The 17,523-nt window shown below is 43.4% G+C and overlaps 1 protein-coding gene across 2 annotated transcripts in view; it reads left to right on the top strand.

Annotated features, from left to right (window-relative positions):
• Positions 1 to 17,523, top strand: part of Tfcp2 (transcription factor CP2) — a 62,505-nt gene that overhangs the window by 11,373 nt on the left and 33,609 nt on the right. For both annotated transcript variants that reach the window (XM_004649834.2, XM_004649833.2), the window contains exons 2-5: positions 5,846 to 5,997; positions 7,951 to 8,027; positions 10,459 to 10,564; positions 15,428 to 15,534. In XM_004649834.2, coding sequence (XP_004649891.2) covers positions 5,846 to 5,997; positions 7,951 to 8,027; positions 10,459 to 10,564; positions 15,428 to 15,534 — 442 coding nt within the window. The remainder of the gene's footprint in view (positions 1 to 5,845; positions 5,998 to 7,950; positions 8,028 to 10,458; positions 10,565 to 15,427; positions 15,535 to 17,523) is intronic.

Raw genomic sequence — 17,523 nt, 5'->3', positions numbered from 1 at the left:
GGCACACTAACTATTTAAGATGTTATTTTTTGCATGTGTATTTGTGGTGTGTGCATGTGTGTGTGCAGGTGCATGTTCCCTGTGTGCATGTGCATGTATGTATGCAGAGGCAAAGGGAGAACGTTAGGTGTTGTCCTCTGTCACTACTTGTGTGTTTGTTTCCCAAGGTAGGGTCTTGCTCTAGTTCATGCTGACCTGGAATTAGTCTTAGGCTGGCCTTGAACTCACAGCGATCCTCCTACCTCAGCCTCCTGAGTGCTGGGATTAAGGACTTGTGCCACCATGCCAGCTATTCTTTGTTTTTCTAGGTAGAGTCTCACTGTAGCCCAGGCTGACCTGGAATTCACTATGGAGTCTCAGGGTGGCCTCGAACTCACGGTGATCCTCCTACCTCTGCCTTCCAAGTGCTGGGGTTAAAGGTGTGCGCCACCATGCCTGGCTATTTTTTTTGTTTGTTTGTTTGTTTTTGTTTTTGTTTTTGAGGTTTGGTCTCACTGTTGCCCAGGCTGATCTGGAAATCACTATGTAGTCTCAGGCTTGCCTTGAACTCACAGAGATTCTTCTATCTCTGCCTCCTTTGTGCATGCCTTTGATCCCAGCACTCAGGAGGCAAAGGTAGAAGGATTGCCATGAGTTCAAGGCCACCCTGAGACTACATAGTGAATTCCAGGTCAGTGAGACCAAACCTCAAAAAAACAAAATAAAAAAGAAAAAGTATTGTAAAGCCAGACATAGTGGCTCATGACTATAATTCCAGCACTTGGGAGGCTGATGTAGGAGGACTGTTGTGAGGTCAAGTCCAACCTGGGCTACAAAGTGAGTTTCAGGTTAGCTTTGGACTAGAGTGAAACCTGGACCTCTCCCCCCCCCCCCAAAGAAAAAAAGGAAAAAAGAAAAAGGAAGAAAAACAACCCATTTTTCTGAAGCTGGGCATGGTGATAAACACCTGTAGTCCCAGTACTCAGGAGTCTAAGGCAGAAGGATTCAGCTTGAAGCCGGCCTCCGGATGGTGGTGCCTAATAGCAGTTCTGCTTTGGTGCCTCTTCAGGTATAATTGAGGACATGCCTAGGAAATAAGCTAACCATTTTACAAAAGTGGCCTTTATCAAAGACGTGTTTTGTTGGGAGTAGGGGAGGGGGAACATAAGAGTATTAACTTGATGGGAATATAACCAATATGCAATATGTTAAAAAAAATAAAGGGTTGAAGACATGGCTCAGCAGTTAAAGGCACTTGCTTGCTGGTGGCCTGTGTTCAATTCCCTGGTATCCATGTAAAGCCAGATGCAATAGTTTGTTGGCAGTGGTGGGAAACCCTGGTGTGCCCGTACTCACTTTCTTTGTCTCCATCTCTCTTAAATAAATAAAGTGTGTGTGTGTGTGTTTAAGAAGGACTTACTTAAATCCATCGTGAGCCTTCTCTATGCTTGGATAAAATATAAATAAGGGGCTGGAGAGATGGCTGGGCAGTTCATGTGTTGTCTACAAAGCCTAATGACCTAGGCTTGGTTCCCTCAGCCAGATGCACAAAGAGGCACATGCATCTGGAGTTTATTTGCAGTGGCTGGAGGCCCTGGTGCATCCACTCATTCTCTCTCTCTCTTTCCCCTATCTCTCTATTCTTGCACATAAATAAATAAAAATTCCTCAAAAAAACAAAAATAAATTCTTTGACATGGTTTAAGAAAAAATAAAGCCCTGTGCATTGCACCATACTCCCCCCTGACCCTCAGGTCAGCCTGGGCTAGAGTGAAGACCTACCTTGAAAAAATATAATTGAAAGAAAGAAAGAAAGGAAAAAATGTACTCTGAAGGAGGAGGGTTTTTGTTTTGTTTTGTTTTGTTTTTTGAGGCAGGGTCTCACTCTAGCCGAGGCTGACCTGGCATTCACTGTGGAGTCTCAGGGTGGCCTCGAACTCACAGAGATCCTCCTACCTCTGCCTCCCGAGTGCTGGGATTAAAGGCGTGCGCCACCACACCCGGCTCAGAGGAGTTTTTATGAGAGCTAAAAGCACTAGAACTCTGGTACTTGAAGGATTTTAAAGGTTAGAAGTAGCAAGGCCTTAAACACCAAAGAATCCAAGCACTTGGGAGGCAGAGGCAGGATCTCTGTGAGTTCGAGGCCACCCTGAGACTCCATAGTGAATGCCAGGTCAGCCTGGGCTAGAGTGAGACCCTGCCTCAAAAAATGGTTGGAGACATGGCTAAGAGGTCAAGGTACTTGTCTACAAGCCTAAGGATCCATGTTCAACTCTCCAGGTCGCGCGTAATCCAGACGTACAAGGTGATGCAAGAATGCAGAGTCGCAGATGCGCACAAGGTAGCACACAAGCCCAGAGTTCTCTTACAATGGCTGAGGTTCTGGCGTGCTGGTTCTCTCTCTGCTCCCCTTCCTGTTATTGCTGTTGCTCAGTAAAATAAAAGCCAGTCTGTTGGACTTGCCTCAAACCCCCCTCCCCCCAAAAAAACCCACAAAACACCAGAAGAGGGTCTGCTTTTCTCTCCTTGCAGGAGGGCAGTGGGACTTGAAGGGCTAAAGAGTGTCTTGCTTTAAAGCCAGACTTGGGATGAGGGACAAAATGAACTAGACAAAAAAAAAAAAAAAATCCCAAAAGATAGAGAGGTGGTCAGTGATGCTTGCCAGTGAAGAGGGAAACATAACTAAGATAAGAAAAGCTGGGCGTGGTGGTGCATGTTTTTAATCCCAGCACTTGGGAGGCAGGGGTAGGAGGATCACTAGAGTTCATGTACAGTGGCTGGAGGCCCTTGCACACCTATTCTCTCTCTCAAATAAATTTTAAAAAATTTTTGTTGAATACCCAGCTCTGTCTCTGTGGTTACTTGGGAACTTCCAGTTGTGGGTAAGTTTTTCCCTCCACTGGACCTGGGCTGGCTTGGCCCATGCCCAGCTGGGAGGGCCCCCAGCCCTTATTGCCTGCATGTGTTCTTTATCCTCTCCAGCTCCCCACATGGCAGGAACTCCTTGAACTTTCTTTTGTTTTTTCTTTCCATGCTTTTTTTCCCCCAGGTCCTCCACGTGGGATCTGTAGCCACCTGAGTGCCTTTCCTTGGCTCTATTTCCCTCAATAAATATAACAAATACAATTTAATAATTAAAAATACCTAAATGTGGTGGTTTAATGGAAAACAAAAATTCCTGTTAGTGTTAGTGTCATACTATGATGGCATATCTCACGTCCTTGAGTATTGAAATGGAAGCTCTATATTTTATGTCAAAGGTATGAGAGTTTCTGGAATATATAACCCACAGACCTCATGAACATTTCCTGCCTAATCGGACGTTAGTGATTTCAGAAACTTAATAAAAGAACCTAGTGTTAATGATGCCACAGGTGATGTTTTTAATTAGTAGTGGTTTAATGAGTTTGCCAGTCTGGTAGGAGCTAATCCTGAAATGTATGGAAAAAACCTGAGAAAGCAGGTTTGTGTCTGGTATATTGCATGAGGTAGGGCTTTGCTGACTCAGATATCTTTCATTAAACGGTAATTTTTTTAGCCAGGCATGGTGGCACACGCTTAATATCCCAGCCCTTAGGAGGCAGAGGTAGGATTACTGTGAGTTTGAAGTCACCCTGAGACTACATAGTGAAACCTTACCTTGACAAACATTTTTTTTTTTTTTTTTTTGAGGAAGGGTCTTACCGTAGCCCAGGCTGACCAGGAATTCACTATGTAGTCTTAGGGTGGCTTCAAATTCACGGTGATCCTCCTACCTCCTGAGTGCTGGGATTAAAGGTGTGCGCCACCACGCCCAGCCAAAATTTTTTTCTTTTTAATTTTTTTAAATTTTTATTAGCATTTTCCATGATTATAAAAACGATATCCCATGGTAATTCCCTCCCTCCCCCAATTTTTTTCTTTTTTGCGTATTTATGTGTATGTGTTTGAGTATACCAGAGTCTCTTGCTGCTGCAATGAAACTAGACACATATACCACTTTGTATCCAACTTTACATGGGTGCCGGGGAGTTGAACCCTGGTCCTGCAGGTTTTGCAAGCAAGTGCCTTTAATTGCTAAGCCATCTTCCAGGCCTAAATGTTTATATCTTTGTTTTGGATTTTTTGTTTGTTTATTTGTTTGTTTGTTTGTTTTGTTTTTCGAGGTAGGGTCTTACTCTAGCTCAGGCTGACTTGGAATTCATAATGTAGTCCCAGGGTGGCCTTGAACTCACGATGATCCTCCTATCTCTGTTGGGATTAAAGGTATGTGCCACCATACCCAGCTCATGAGAGAAAAAGTTTGTAAATCCTTCACATCTATTTTCTTTTAGGCAAGTCCAACAGACTGGCCTTTTTACTATGCGAGGGGAGGACTGAGAGTTGGTGTGACAGGGCCTCCAGCCACGGTAACTGAACCCCAGATGTCTGTGCCACCTTGTTGTACACTTGTGTCACCTTGTGCATCTGGGTTACGTGGGATCTAGAGAGTTGGACATGAGTCCTTAGTCTTCTCAGGCAGTACACCTTAACCGCTAAGCCATCTCTCCAGCCCCTTTACGTCTATTTTAACATGTTACGGTTTCTCAAATATTACTGATATGTGTTTTCTTTTTTGTTTTGTTTTTTTGAGGCAGGATCTTGTTATGTAGCCCAAGCTTGTCTTAACCTGTAATCCTCCTGCCTCAGCTTCCTGAGTAGCTGAGATTCTAGGCTTAAGCAACTTCTCAGCTTTCACGTGGTTTCTAAGATATTCTAAAGTTGGCTAGCCAAGCTATGGTGGTGAATGTCTGTAATCCTAGCACTTGGGAGGTTAAGGCAAGAGGATCAGTTCAAGGTCATCCTTGGGTACATAATGAATTCAAGGCTAGTCTGGGTTACATGAGACCTTGCCTCAAAACAGCATAAAAAGTTGTTTATGAGCCAAGTGTAGAGGCACACACCTTTATTCCCAGCATTCTGAAGGAGGATGACTGTGAGTTCAAGGCCATCCTGAGTCTTCATAGTGAATTCCAAGTCAGCCTGGGTTAGAGCAAAATCCTACCTTACAAAAAAAAAAAAAGGTTTTAGTCCTTTTAGTTGATTAACTTATGTGGTTACAGTGTTACATATAATGTTATATATAATATAAAATGTATTACTTAGTATATTCCATTTTATGTTGCTTTACCAAAATTCCCAGTGTTGCATAATGAGCAAGTAAGAGGGGTTTACTCAGCATGACACACAGTTCTGAAGACTCACCATCAAGGCACCACATCCACTCAGCTCGTTAGGTTGGTGGGTGGCACTGTATGGTTAGAACATGTGTGAATTCATGAGAAAGGTATTTTCATTTATTTTGTTCAAAAGGTGGGATCTTGCTGAGTTGCCCAGTCTGGCCCTGACCTGGGCTCAAGTGATCCTTTCACCTCAGCTTCCCTCGTGCTGGGATTACAGGCATGAACCACCATGCCTGGTAAGAAAACACACTTAAAAAGAATTCAGGGAGGGTACCAGGTTCCCTTATAGCGATCCATTGTCAGGAGCTACAGCCCCCGTGACACCATAACCTTTCAGTGGGTCTCACCTCTCATAGATTCCACTACCCCCGTACTGTCACCCTGAGGACCAGGCTTGCAGCATAAGACCTGTGGGGGCCATATTCAGCCACGTCTCTGCCGTTGCCCCGAGTGCCTTAGATTTATAGTGCAGAGCTCTGCCTGTGATCTCTGCGAAATGGTTTTAGCAGTGAGTATTCGTCTTGTCTTGCGCAGTCGGGGACGTCACCGCAGGTAGTCTGAGAAACCACATTTGTGACAGCAATGTACAGTGGAAAATGTTCACTAGTAAATCCTCTTTTGTTCATTGTAGTCAGGTATTAATTATGTTGTTTGTTTTATTTTAGTGATGTCCTTGCATTGCCCATTTTTAAGCAAGAAGAGTCAAGCTTGCCTCCGGACAATGAGAATGAGATTCTGCCTTTTCAGTATGTTCTTTGTGCTGCCACTTCTCCAGCAGTGAAACTCCATGATGAAACTCTGACGTACCTCAACCAAGGTTAGATACTTCCTTGATTGCTGAGCCTTGCTGGACTCTGATAATTTACTACGGACACATACCTATCCTAAGTTAGATTTTTCTAGTTTGACCTTTCCAACTGGAAGTTTTTGTTTGTTTGTTTGTTTGTTTGTTTGTTGGGGGTTGCCCATGCATATGCCACAGTGCATATGTAAAGGTCAGAGGACAGCTTTGGGCATTGGTTCTCATGGTCTACCTTGTTTTTGTGGCAGAAGTCTCTAAATTTACCACTGCATTTGCCAGGCTAGCTGGCCAATGATCTGGGAGATTTTCCTGTGCTCACCTCCCTTGCCCAAGATGCACCAGGATTACAAACATGTACTAGCACATCCAGTTTTATGTGAGTTCTGGGGATCTGAACCTAGGAAGCACTTTATCTACTGAACTATCTCTCTAGTCCAAGATTTTGGCCTTTTTTAAATTATATATATAATTTTTTAAAACTTATTTGTAAGCAGAGCAAGAGAGAGAGAAAATGGATATGCCAGGGCCTCTAGCTGCTACAGAGAAACTCCAGATGCATAATCCACTTTGTGCATCTGGCTTTACGTGGGCACTAGGGAATCAAACCTGGGCTGTGAGGCTTTGCAAGCAGGTGCTTTTAACTGCTGAGCACTCTCCAGGGAAAAAGTATATTTTTTATATTTCTGTTTTTATTTGCCAGAGAAAGAGGGGGGGAGGGAAGAAGGGAGAGAGAGAGAGAGAATGGACACACTGGGGCCTCCAGCCACTGCAAACGAACTCCAGACGTGTGCACCCCCTTGTGCATCTGGCTAACGTGGGTCCTGGAGAATCGAATCTGGGTCCTTTGGCTTTGCAGGCAAATACCTTCACTGCTAAGCCATCCCTCCAGCACCACCCGCCCCAAAAAAGTATATTTTTTAAGCCAGGTGTTGTGGCACATGCCTTTAATCCCAGCACTTGAGAGGCAAAGGTAGGAGGATCAGTGAGAGTTTGAGGCCACCCTGAGTCTACATAGTGAATTCCAGGTCAGCCTGAACTACAGTGAGACCCTACCTCGGAAAACAAAACAAAAAAGTGTGTGTGTTTAAATTATTCCTCCCCTCCTTTCTTCCCTCCCCCCTCCTCTCTCTCTTCTCTCTCTCACACACACATACACACACACTATTTTATTTGCAAGCAGAGAGGGAAGAGAGACAGACAGAGAGAGAGAATACTCACACCAGAGCCTCTAGCCACTGAAAATGAACTCCAGATGCATGCACCACTTTGTGTATCTGGCTTGATGTGGGTACCAGGGAATTGAACTTAGGTTATTAGGGTTTGTAAGCAAGCATCTTAACTGCTGAGCCATTTCTCCAGTTCTAAAAAAGATTTTTATCTGTTTATTTGAGAAAGAGATAGACAATACAGATACACCAAGGGAGAGAGAGACAGACAGACAGACAGACAGTATAAATATGTTATGGCCTATTGTCATTGCAAACAAACTTCAGATGCATGCACCACAGTGTGTATCTAGCTTTACGTGGGTACTATACAATCAAATCTGGGTTAGTAAGCTTTACAAGCAAGCATCTTTAACCACTGAGCCATCTCCCTAGCCCCCAAGACTTGAGTCTTAATTTATATTACTGGATCCTTTTGTCTACCTGCCAGTTCTTAGTTCCCATATCTAATGCATGATCCTTGGTTACCTCTGTCCAGCCTTGCAGTTGACCAGTTTTGTGGTCTTGGATAGGTTGCTTTAATGCTGTTTCAGTTTCCTTATCTGTTAGGATGGGACTGATGCTGTCCTAGAAAGTTGTATGTAATTACAGGCAATGATATGTGGAGGTACTTGGCCTAGTGCTTAGTTTCTAGTTACTAATAATGTCATCCTGTGTAGTCAACCAGCTGTATTCATTTCTTTCTGAGGCTTGAGTATGGTAATTTGTGATAGGTAAAATCTGTAATTACTCTCTCTTCTAGGGCAGTCTTATGAGATCCGAATGCTAGACAATAGGAAACTTGGAGAACTTCCAGAAATTAATGGCAAATTGGTGAAGGTAAAAGAAAATGACTAGCCCATTCCGCACAATATCATTTTACTGACTGTTTTATTTTTTATTTTTGCCTTGTGTATGTGAGTGACACACGTATATATAGTGTGTGCGTGCATGTTCCCAGTTGCACGTGTCCCGCGCACATGCACATGGGGACAGAAGAGCCCCAGACGCCCCCCCTCCCGTGTTGTTCTGCATGGTGTGCTTGAGGTAGCCCCTCCCTGAGCCCAGAGCCCACTCTTTCTGAACATTTTGGTTTCTGTTTTTAGTTTAGTTTTAATATTTTTATTTATTTATTTGCAAGTAGGAAGGGAGGACGGGAGTGAATGAGGATTGATTGGTCAGGGCGTAGTGCCACTGCAAACAAACTGCAGACACATGTGCCACTTTGTGCGTGTGGCTCTACATGGGTACTGGGGAATCAAGCCCAGGCTGTCAGGCTTTGCAGGCAAGTGTCTTTAACCATTGAGCCCTCTCCCCAGCTCTTTGTTTTTAAATATTTTATTTATTTATTTGCAAGTAGAAAGAGAGAGAGAGAGAGAATGGGCATACCAGGGCCTGTAGCCACTGCAAACAAATTCCAGATACAATTGGTACTTTGTGCATCTGGTTTTATGTGGGTATTAGGGAATAGAACCCTGGTTGTTAGGCTTTGCAGGCAAGCACCTTAAGTACTGAGCCATCTCTTCAGCCTCCCTTTTTTTTCTTTCTTATTTATTTGTTTATTTATTGAGGTAGGGGCTCACTCTAGCCCAGGCTGACCTGGAATTCATTATGCAGTTTCAGGCTGGCCTCGAACTCAAAGCAATCCTCCTACCTCTGCCCCCCAAGTACTGGGATTAAAGATGTGCGCCACCACATCTGGATCATGGTGATAGCTTTTATCTGCCAGAATTGGCTGGGTGGGATATAAGCTGATGTCTTATTTTGGTAGGGTCGGAGTAAGTCTTCCTGTTCATATGGATTTTTCAGAGTTCTAAAAGCCCATGTTCAGGGTAGTCCCTGTGAAGTAGTAAACATACTGTGGGGGGGGGGCGTGGTCTTGGGGATAGAACTCAAAGCCTCATAAAGTGCTAGGTGGGCAGTCTGCCACTGAGCTACATATACTTCCAACCAGTCCTTGAGATGTTGAGATAAACTTCAGTGGCTCTTTGGTACGTGGCCTTAAAACAAGGAGAACAGAAACTACTGATTAATTCTCTCCTTTGCTTAGTTGATCTCTGAAAGTAAGCTGGGTCACTGGCAGCTCAGGTTGAGTCATCCACGAAAACCTGGTCAGGGTTCTCATCCTTGTTTTGTGTGCTCAGAGCTGAAGGTGTGGACTCACATGTACCAGTAACATTCTTCTCAGCAGGCAAAGGATATTGGCTTTGTTAAGTTAGACTAAGTGATCTTCCTTTTAGGATTGCCTAATGAAAGAGACCATGCATATTCTTTATACATGGAATTTTTAAAAAATTAAACCGCATCAATCTGCATGTACTGGTGATGACTAGCTGTTCTCTTTGTAGACTGACAAGGATTTTAGAACCCACAGCACACGTGGGCCAGAGGAGTGCTATCAGTAGTTGTGAAAGGTGGTGAGAGAAATGAACAGGCACCTCCACAAAGTAAATGGACACAAGGAAAGTTGCTGGGTTAGGCCTCACCAGCCCTCAGTACTCAGGTTGTATGAAGCATTGGCAAGTAGGGGACATGTTAAGTTTTTTAGCCTGAAAGGCTGAGCTGGGTGTTATGTGGCATGACAGCAAAAGCATAAGGAAAGGCTTTCAAAGCACACCTATGATCCCAGCACTTAGGAAGCAGAGGCAAGAGGATCACAAGTTCAAAGATAGCCTGAGCAGGATATATAGTGAGATTGGGACCAGTCTGGGCTATATAGTGAGACCCGGTCTCACAAAAAGAAGAAAAGAATAAAACCCTTTACATGGGAGTCTTCAACATTTTAAATATGGTGATAGTAGTTAAATAGAAAGATTATGTATGATCCCAGCACTTGGGAGGCTAAACAGGAGGATTGAGAGTCTGATAGCACCTGGGCAAAATAGCAAGACTGCCTCTAAACCCCAACCCCAGAACGAAAAATTTCCATTTCCAACAAAGATGGTATGTGTGCCGGCCATGGTGGGGCACACCTCTAATCCTAGCACCTGGGAGGCTGAGGTAGGAGGATTGTTGTGAGTTCAAAACCAGTCTGGAACTGCCGAGTGGGTTTCAGGTCAGCCTGGGCTAGAGGGAGACCTGACTGCATGTGAGAACTTAAAGAGTACATGCAGACCTAGAGCTTGGCATGGTGCCTGTCTTAGAGGGAGACGGGGGTCAAGAAAGAGAGCGTGTACAGCGTGTCTAGAAACCAACTACAGTGACTCGCCTAAGTTCCCTTTGCCTGCACCGATTTTCAGGACACCCTCCTAATACCCTTGGTTCTTTTTAGAGCATATTCCGCGTGGTGTTCCATGACAGGAGGCTACAGTACACTGAGCACCAGCAGTTGGAGGGCTGGAGGTGGAACCGCCCAGGAGATCGGATTCTCGACATAGGTGAGTTAGAATCTTAGAGTTGATTTTCTGTCTGTGACATTTACCTTGGTTCATGTACTTTAGAGGCACACAGTAGTGTGAACATGGAAGTGCCTGCTTACTAAATAAAAAAATCATTCCTAGGGGTTGAGAAGACGGCCAAGCTGTTAAAGGCCTTTGCTTACAAGCCTGTATTCAGTCCCCAGCCACCACATAAAGCCCAACTGGCATTCATTTGCAGTGGCAAGATACCCTGGTACGTGTGTATGTGCACACATGTGCGCACATGCGCGCACACACACACACACACACACGTGCAAATGAATGAGTGGACATAAGTTTTAAAAATTCATTTGTAGCTCGGTGCAATTGTTTACATTTATATCCCCACCACTTTGGCGGGGGTGGGGGGATCAATGTGAGTTTGAGGCCAGTCAGAACTACATAGTAAGTTCTAGATCTGTCTGAGCTATAGTGAGTGGTGGGGGGAGGAGGGTGCTAGGGACATGGCTCAGCAATTAAAGGCACTTGCTTGCAAAGCTTACCAGCCTAGGTTCAATTCCCCAGTGCCCACGAAGAGCCAGATGCAAAATGTGACACAAGCTTCTGGAGTTCATTTGCAGTGCAAGAGACTCTAGCGTGTCCATATACATCCATACATATGCAAATTAAAAAATATTTTAAGGCCGAACGTGGTGGTGCACGCCTCTAATCCCAGCACTCAGGAGGCAGAGGTAGGAGGATTACTGTGAGTTTGAGACCAGCCTGAGACTACATAGTGAATTCCAGGTCAGCCTGGGCTAGAGAGAGACCCTACCTAAAAAAATAAAAAAAAAATAAATTAAATTGTAATATGGGTGGATTTTTTCTTGTTTAATTTGTTGGTTGCTTGGGGTTTTTTTGGGGGGGAGGTTGGTATTTTTGAGGCATAGTTTCACTCTAGCCCAGGCTAGCCTCAGACTCATGACAGTCCTACTTCAGTCTATTGAGTGTTGGAATTAATGGCATGAACCACCATGCCCAACTCTAAAGCATGTTTTAATGCATAAAATTTGTTATTTTAGCAATTAGGGGAGGATTTCAAGGTAGGTTCTCACTCTAGCCCAGGCTGACCTGGAATTCACTATGTAGTCTCAGGGTGGCCTCAAACTCACAGTGATCCTCCTATCTCTGCCTCCCAAGTGCTGGGATTAAAGGCGTACGCCACCACACCTGACTTATTTATTATTATTTGTTTAATTTTTATTTATTTATTTATTTGAAAGAAAAAGAGGGAGACAGAGAGAGAGAATGGGTGTGCCAGGGCCTCCAGCCACTGCAAACAAATTCCAGACACATGCTCCCCTTTGTGCATCTGGCTAACGTGGGTCCTGGGGAATTAAACCAAGGCCCTTTGGCTTTGAAGGCAAATGCCTTAACTGCTGAGCCATCCTTCTGGTCCTATTATTTTATTTTTGAGAGAGAGGCAGGTAGAGGAAATGGGTGTGCCAGAGCCTTTCAGCTGCTGTGAACAGACCCCATATGTGTGCATCCCCTTGTGTGCATGTGTGACATTACACGCTTGCGTCACTGTGCATCTGGCTATGTGGGACCTGGAGATTTGAACATGCATTCTTAGGCTTCACAGGCAAGCACCTTAACCACTAAATAATCTCTCCAGCCCCTATTTTGTTTTGTATATATAGCAGACCAGATTTTTTTCCCCCAACATGCTAAAAGTTTCTGTTTGAGGACCAGATTAGTTGCTAGTTTGCCTAATAGGACTTTTTTTTTTAATTTACTTTTATAATAGGTTACAGTGTTTTATTTCCTTGCCCTGACTCTCATTATCCTGGGAGCCTTCCTCAGTGGGGTGATGGTGTTCACTGTTGGGTCGTGAAGGCCTCAGTCAGTCCCTATGTTGATAGCAGGAGTTTGGGAGCACATGGCTCAGAGTATTCCAACCCACTTTTCTATACTTGAATACTGCTTTTCCTAAATAATAAAATATGAGAAGGATCTTAATAGATCAAACATGCAGTCTCTTTCTGTGAACATACCTTAATCCTGTCATCTATAAATATAATTATTTAATATTTCCTGCTGGAAAGCATAGCTATTAAACAAGTTTAAATGCTATGAATTTTACCTGAGAAACCACTGGTTCTCATACAGATAGATCAAGATCTTTATGGTTAACTAACCTTAAGATGACTCTAACACATCTAATACAATGGAGTGGAACCTACTCATTGCTTTTTTTTTGCTTGCGCTACTGATGCCAAAATAATAACAGCTGTGCTAGCAAACAATATCACGTACGCTTATTTCGCCTCAGTTTGAATACTAGTAGTTGAAACAAGAAAATGATACTTGAGCTATCTGCCATGTGCATTACAAAGCTAGGTTCTAACTAAAGCCCATGAATTTGTTTTCTATTTTTTATTTTTTGGGGGTTGTACTCTTAGAGTCCCCCACTCCTGCCCCAAATCTGTTGAGGGTCTTCTTCAGTGAGGTTATTAGGAGGGTAGGGAATAATACCAGCACCTACAATCTTTCCATCTCCTGAACCTTGGCGAGTAAGAAAGGGATCTGATTTACTTTGCTTTCTCTATAGACTCTGGGTCTTTGGTTTGACGAGGTTTGAGTGAACGTAGTGTCTGCCACCATCTCCCTGGAGCTGGTTTTTCTGGCTGTCTGTGATAGCAATATTCGTGTCACCACTTGCTCTGTCCTGACTTCTGGGCCTGGTGAAGATAAGGGGGAGGAGACCCACTTCACGGTACACAGTCAGCCCTTGTGCTCACTTGCGCTCGCTCTCTCTTTAATGTTTTTATTTATTTGCACACAGAGAGAGAATGGGTGTGTCAGGTTCTCCAGCTGTTGCAAAGAAACTTCAGATGCATATGCCACCTTGTGCATGTATGGCTTTGTGTGGGTACTGGGGAATTGAGCTGTGGCACATTAGGCTTTACATGCACATGCCTTAACCACTGAGCAATCTTTCCAGCCGTTTGTTCTTGATGTATTGATGTGTTCTGGTCCTCCGCAGTATTCTCTACTATCCATCTCACACGAGCAGGAGCACACTGCTAGGGAACTACCCATGAGTTTTTATTTCCTCTTCACTGCAAGATTTGTTACAGGAGCTGGGCGTGGTAGCACTCACCTTTAACCTCACATCTTGGTAGGAAGAGGTAGGAGGAGTGCTGTAAGTTCAAGGCCATCCTGGGACTACAGAGTGAGTTCCAGTTCAGCTTGGGCTAGAGTGAGCCTTTACTTGAATCCCCCCCCAAAAAAAATAGACAGACAGACTTGTTACAGGATTGTTGGATGACTTGCAAGTCAGCATCCATCTTTTTTTTTTTAACATTAAAGTACTTTTTTAATTTAACTTTAATTTCTGAGGTAAAATACTTTTTTCTTTTGACTTCCATAACAAAATACAGAGCTATCAGATAAGCATTCATCTTTTTTACTTATTTATTTATGCATTGGGGTAGTGGGGGGTGCATGCCAGGATCTTTTGCTGTTGCAAACAATTGCCAGGCACAAGTACCACTTTTTAAAAAAAAAAAATTTATTTTTATTTATTTATTTGACAGAGAAAGAGAGGGGGAGAGAGAGAGAGAAAGAGAGAGAGAATGGGTGTGCCAGGGCTTCCAGCCACTGCAAACAAACTCCAGATGTGTACACCTCCTTGTGTAGCTGACTAACGTGGGTCCTGAGGAATTGAACCTGGGTCCTCTGGCTTTGCAGGCAAACGCCTTAACCGCTAAGCCATCCCTCCAGCCTGCACAAGCACCACTTTTTCATTCTTCTTTACATGGATGCTGGGGAATTGAATCTTGAACACTGAGCCATCTCTCCAGCCTTGAATGTTTTCTGCCTTTCACAGACACTTCTATAACACTCTAATGTGGTTTTGACAATAACGCAATTTTCTAACCTCAGCTCAAAGAAGGCAGAAGCAAGAGGATTGTGAGTCTCAGGCCAGTCTGGACTACAATGGTGAGATACTGTCTCAAAAAAAAAATTACAGGGCTGGAGAGATGGCTTAGCGGTTAAGCACTTGCCTGTGAAGCCTAAGGACCCCAGTTCAAGGCTCGGTTCCTCAGGTCCCACGTTAGCCAGATGCACAAGGGGTCACACGCGTCTGGAGTTCGTTTGCAGAGGCTGGAAGCCCTGGCGCGCCCATTCTCTCTCTCTCCCTCTATCTGTCTTTCTCTCTGTGTCTGTCGCTCTCAAATAAATAAATTTTTAAAAAATTACAATTTTCATAATAGTAGAGCTGCAGCAGTTAAAGGCACTTGTTTGCAAAACCTGCCAGCCTGGGTTCAATTCCCTAGTCACCCATGTAAAGCCAAATGGGCATTTGTTTGCAGCAACAAGAGACTCTGGCATTCCCCATGTACAAATAAATAAAATCTTTTAGCATTCTATCACCTTAACAACACAGCTGTCTCATCTTATGAAAAGATTTTTTTGAGAAATAGAGTATTATGGTAATCTATGGTAATCAGTTGCTTTATTATTTAAAACCAAGTAGCCTTGGGTAAGTTGGCACATGCCTAATGCCCCAGGCTACTAAAACTGAGACAGGAGGATCACTTGAGCTCAGGAGTTCGAGATCATCCTAGGCAGTGTCTCAAGAGTCCATCATAAAGAAAGTAAAGCAAGCCGGGCGTGGTGGCGCACGCCTTTAATCCCAGCACTCGGGAGGCAGAGGTAGGAGGATTTCCGAGAGTTCGAGGCCACCCTGAGACTACATAGTGAATTCCAGGTCAGCCTGAGCCAGAGTGAGACCCTACCTCGAAAAACCAAAAAAAAAAAAAAGAAAGTAAAGCAAAAACAAGGAGCTCAGAATTGTTCAGTGATTTCCTTTTTTTTTTTTTTTCCCCTCAGATATCCCAATGTCTGTGGGTATAATCGATCCTAGGGCCAATCCAACCCAGCTAAATACAGTGGAGTTCCTGTGGGACCCCGCAAAGAGGACATCTGTGTTCATTCAGGTAAGGCATTGCAAATGCCATTACACTTATAAAGAGTACCTCTTATTGCCAGTTTGTTTCTTGGAGAATAAGATAGTAGGTGTGCTGAGGATTGAACCCAGGGCCTTGTGCATGTTTAGCATATATTCTTCCATTGAGCTATGTCCGTACATTTGGATTTTTTTCAGGGTTCTAGTCTGTCAAGTGCAGGTACCTCAATATGTCACTGAGCACTGAGGAGTTTCTGAAAATTTTATTTTTTTTATTTTTTTTGGTTTTTCGAGGTAGGGTCTCACTGTAGCCCAGGCTGACCTGGAATTCACTATGGAGTCTCAGGGTGGCCTCAAACTCATGGCGATCCTCCTACCTCTGCCTCCCAAGTGCTGGGATTAAAGGCGTGCGCCACCACGCCCGGCTCTGAAATTTTTTTAAGTTCCCTAACTTAATTTACTTGTTTCTCTCCAAAATATTTCCTAATGGTTACAAAGTACGTCATTCATTCTTTGGATGTATTACAGTTTACCTATTTTTGTTGTTTTTTTTTTTTTTTTTTTTTTTTTTTTTGCTTTTTGAGGTAGGGTCTCACTCTAGCCCAGGTTTACCTAGAATTCACTATGTAGTCTCAGGGTGGCCTTGAACTCACAGTGATCCTCCTACCTCTGCCTCCTGAGTGCTGGAATTAAAGGCGTGCGCCACCACACCCAGCTACATACCAATTTTTTTAACAAATAGATTGTCTTTTTTGTCTCATTTTTATTTTGTTTTTGAGGCAGGGTCTTGCTGTAGCTCAGGCTGACCTGGAATTTACAACGTAGTTTTAGCATGGCCTCAAACTCACAGCAATCCTCCTACCTCTGCCTCCTGAGTGCTAGGATTAAAGGTGTGCGCCACCATGCCTGAGTATTTTTTTTTAAAGTAGGGTCTCAACCTAGCCTAGGCTGACCTGGAACTCAGTCTATAGTCCCGGGCTGGCCTCAAACTCACAGTGATCCTCTTATTTCTGCCTCCTGAGTGCTGGGATTAAAGGCATGTGCCACCCCGCCCGGCTAATTTTTCCCACTGTTATTCATAAAGTTACTTTGAACAGCTGTAATTTAAATTTTGATTTGCACATATGATTACATCCCTTTGGTAGATTTCTCAAAACTCTTCTTTAAAAAATTTTGACTTATTTGGAAGCAGAAAGAGAGAAAAGAGTCAGAGAGAATGGGCACATCAGGCCTCCAGCTGCTGCAAATGAATTCCAGATACATGCACCACTTTGTGCATCTGGCTTTACAGGAATACCGGCGAATCAAACCTGGGTCCTTTGGTTTTGCAGGCAAAGCCATCTTTCCAGCCCCTCAAAACTTTTTATATGTAGTAATTATAGCCAGTAGTTTATTGAACACTTAGCATTGAGATAGTGAATGTGTTAATACTTTGTACACATGATTTTAAGGACTAGAAATAGTCTTTGAGGCTTAGAGTAATTCAGCAATTTATCCAAGCTTGTAAGTGGTCAGTTAAACAAGGTTCCACTATTACAACTCATCAGTTGTACACGTTAGCCAAGCAAATACTTCCCCTGCCATATCTGTAAGCCTTCATAGTCATTGTTTTCCCAGCCTGGTTTGTGCCTCCTCTGTAGAAATCATTTCTCTTTGGTTTTTAACTCTGTATTGTCTGAAGCAATTAATAATTTGGTTCCTCACTGTAGCTTTTGATAACATTAGATCGGTCAACTTATTTTGCTTATATTTGTAAATCATTTAAATTGTTCTCATGACATTATTAGACATAAAAGATTAAAAGTTTTAAAAAATATTTTATTTTTATTTATTTAAGAGAAAGAGAGAGAGGCAGAGAGAATGAGAATGGGGGTGCTAGGGCTTCTAGCTGCTGTAAATGAACTCCAGATGCATGTGCCACTTGTGCACCTGGCTTCTCTGGGTCCTTTGACTTTGCAGGCAAGCTCCTTAACCATTAAGCCATCTCTCCAGCCTGTGGTTGTTTTTTTTTTTGTTGTTG

Source organism: Jaculus jaculus, chromosome 6 (genome assembly GCF_020740685.1).
Source record: "Jaculus jaculus isolate mJacJac1 chromosome 6, mJacJac1.mat.Y.cur, whole genome shotgun sequence".
Classification (NCBI taxonomy): Eukaryota; Metazoa; Chordata; class Mammalia; order Rodentia; family Dipodidae; genus Jaculus; species Jaculus jaculus.
This window is presented reverse-complemented; position numbering and strand designations above follow the sequence as displayed.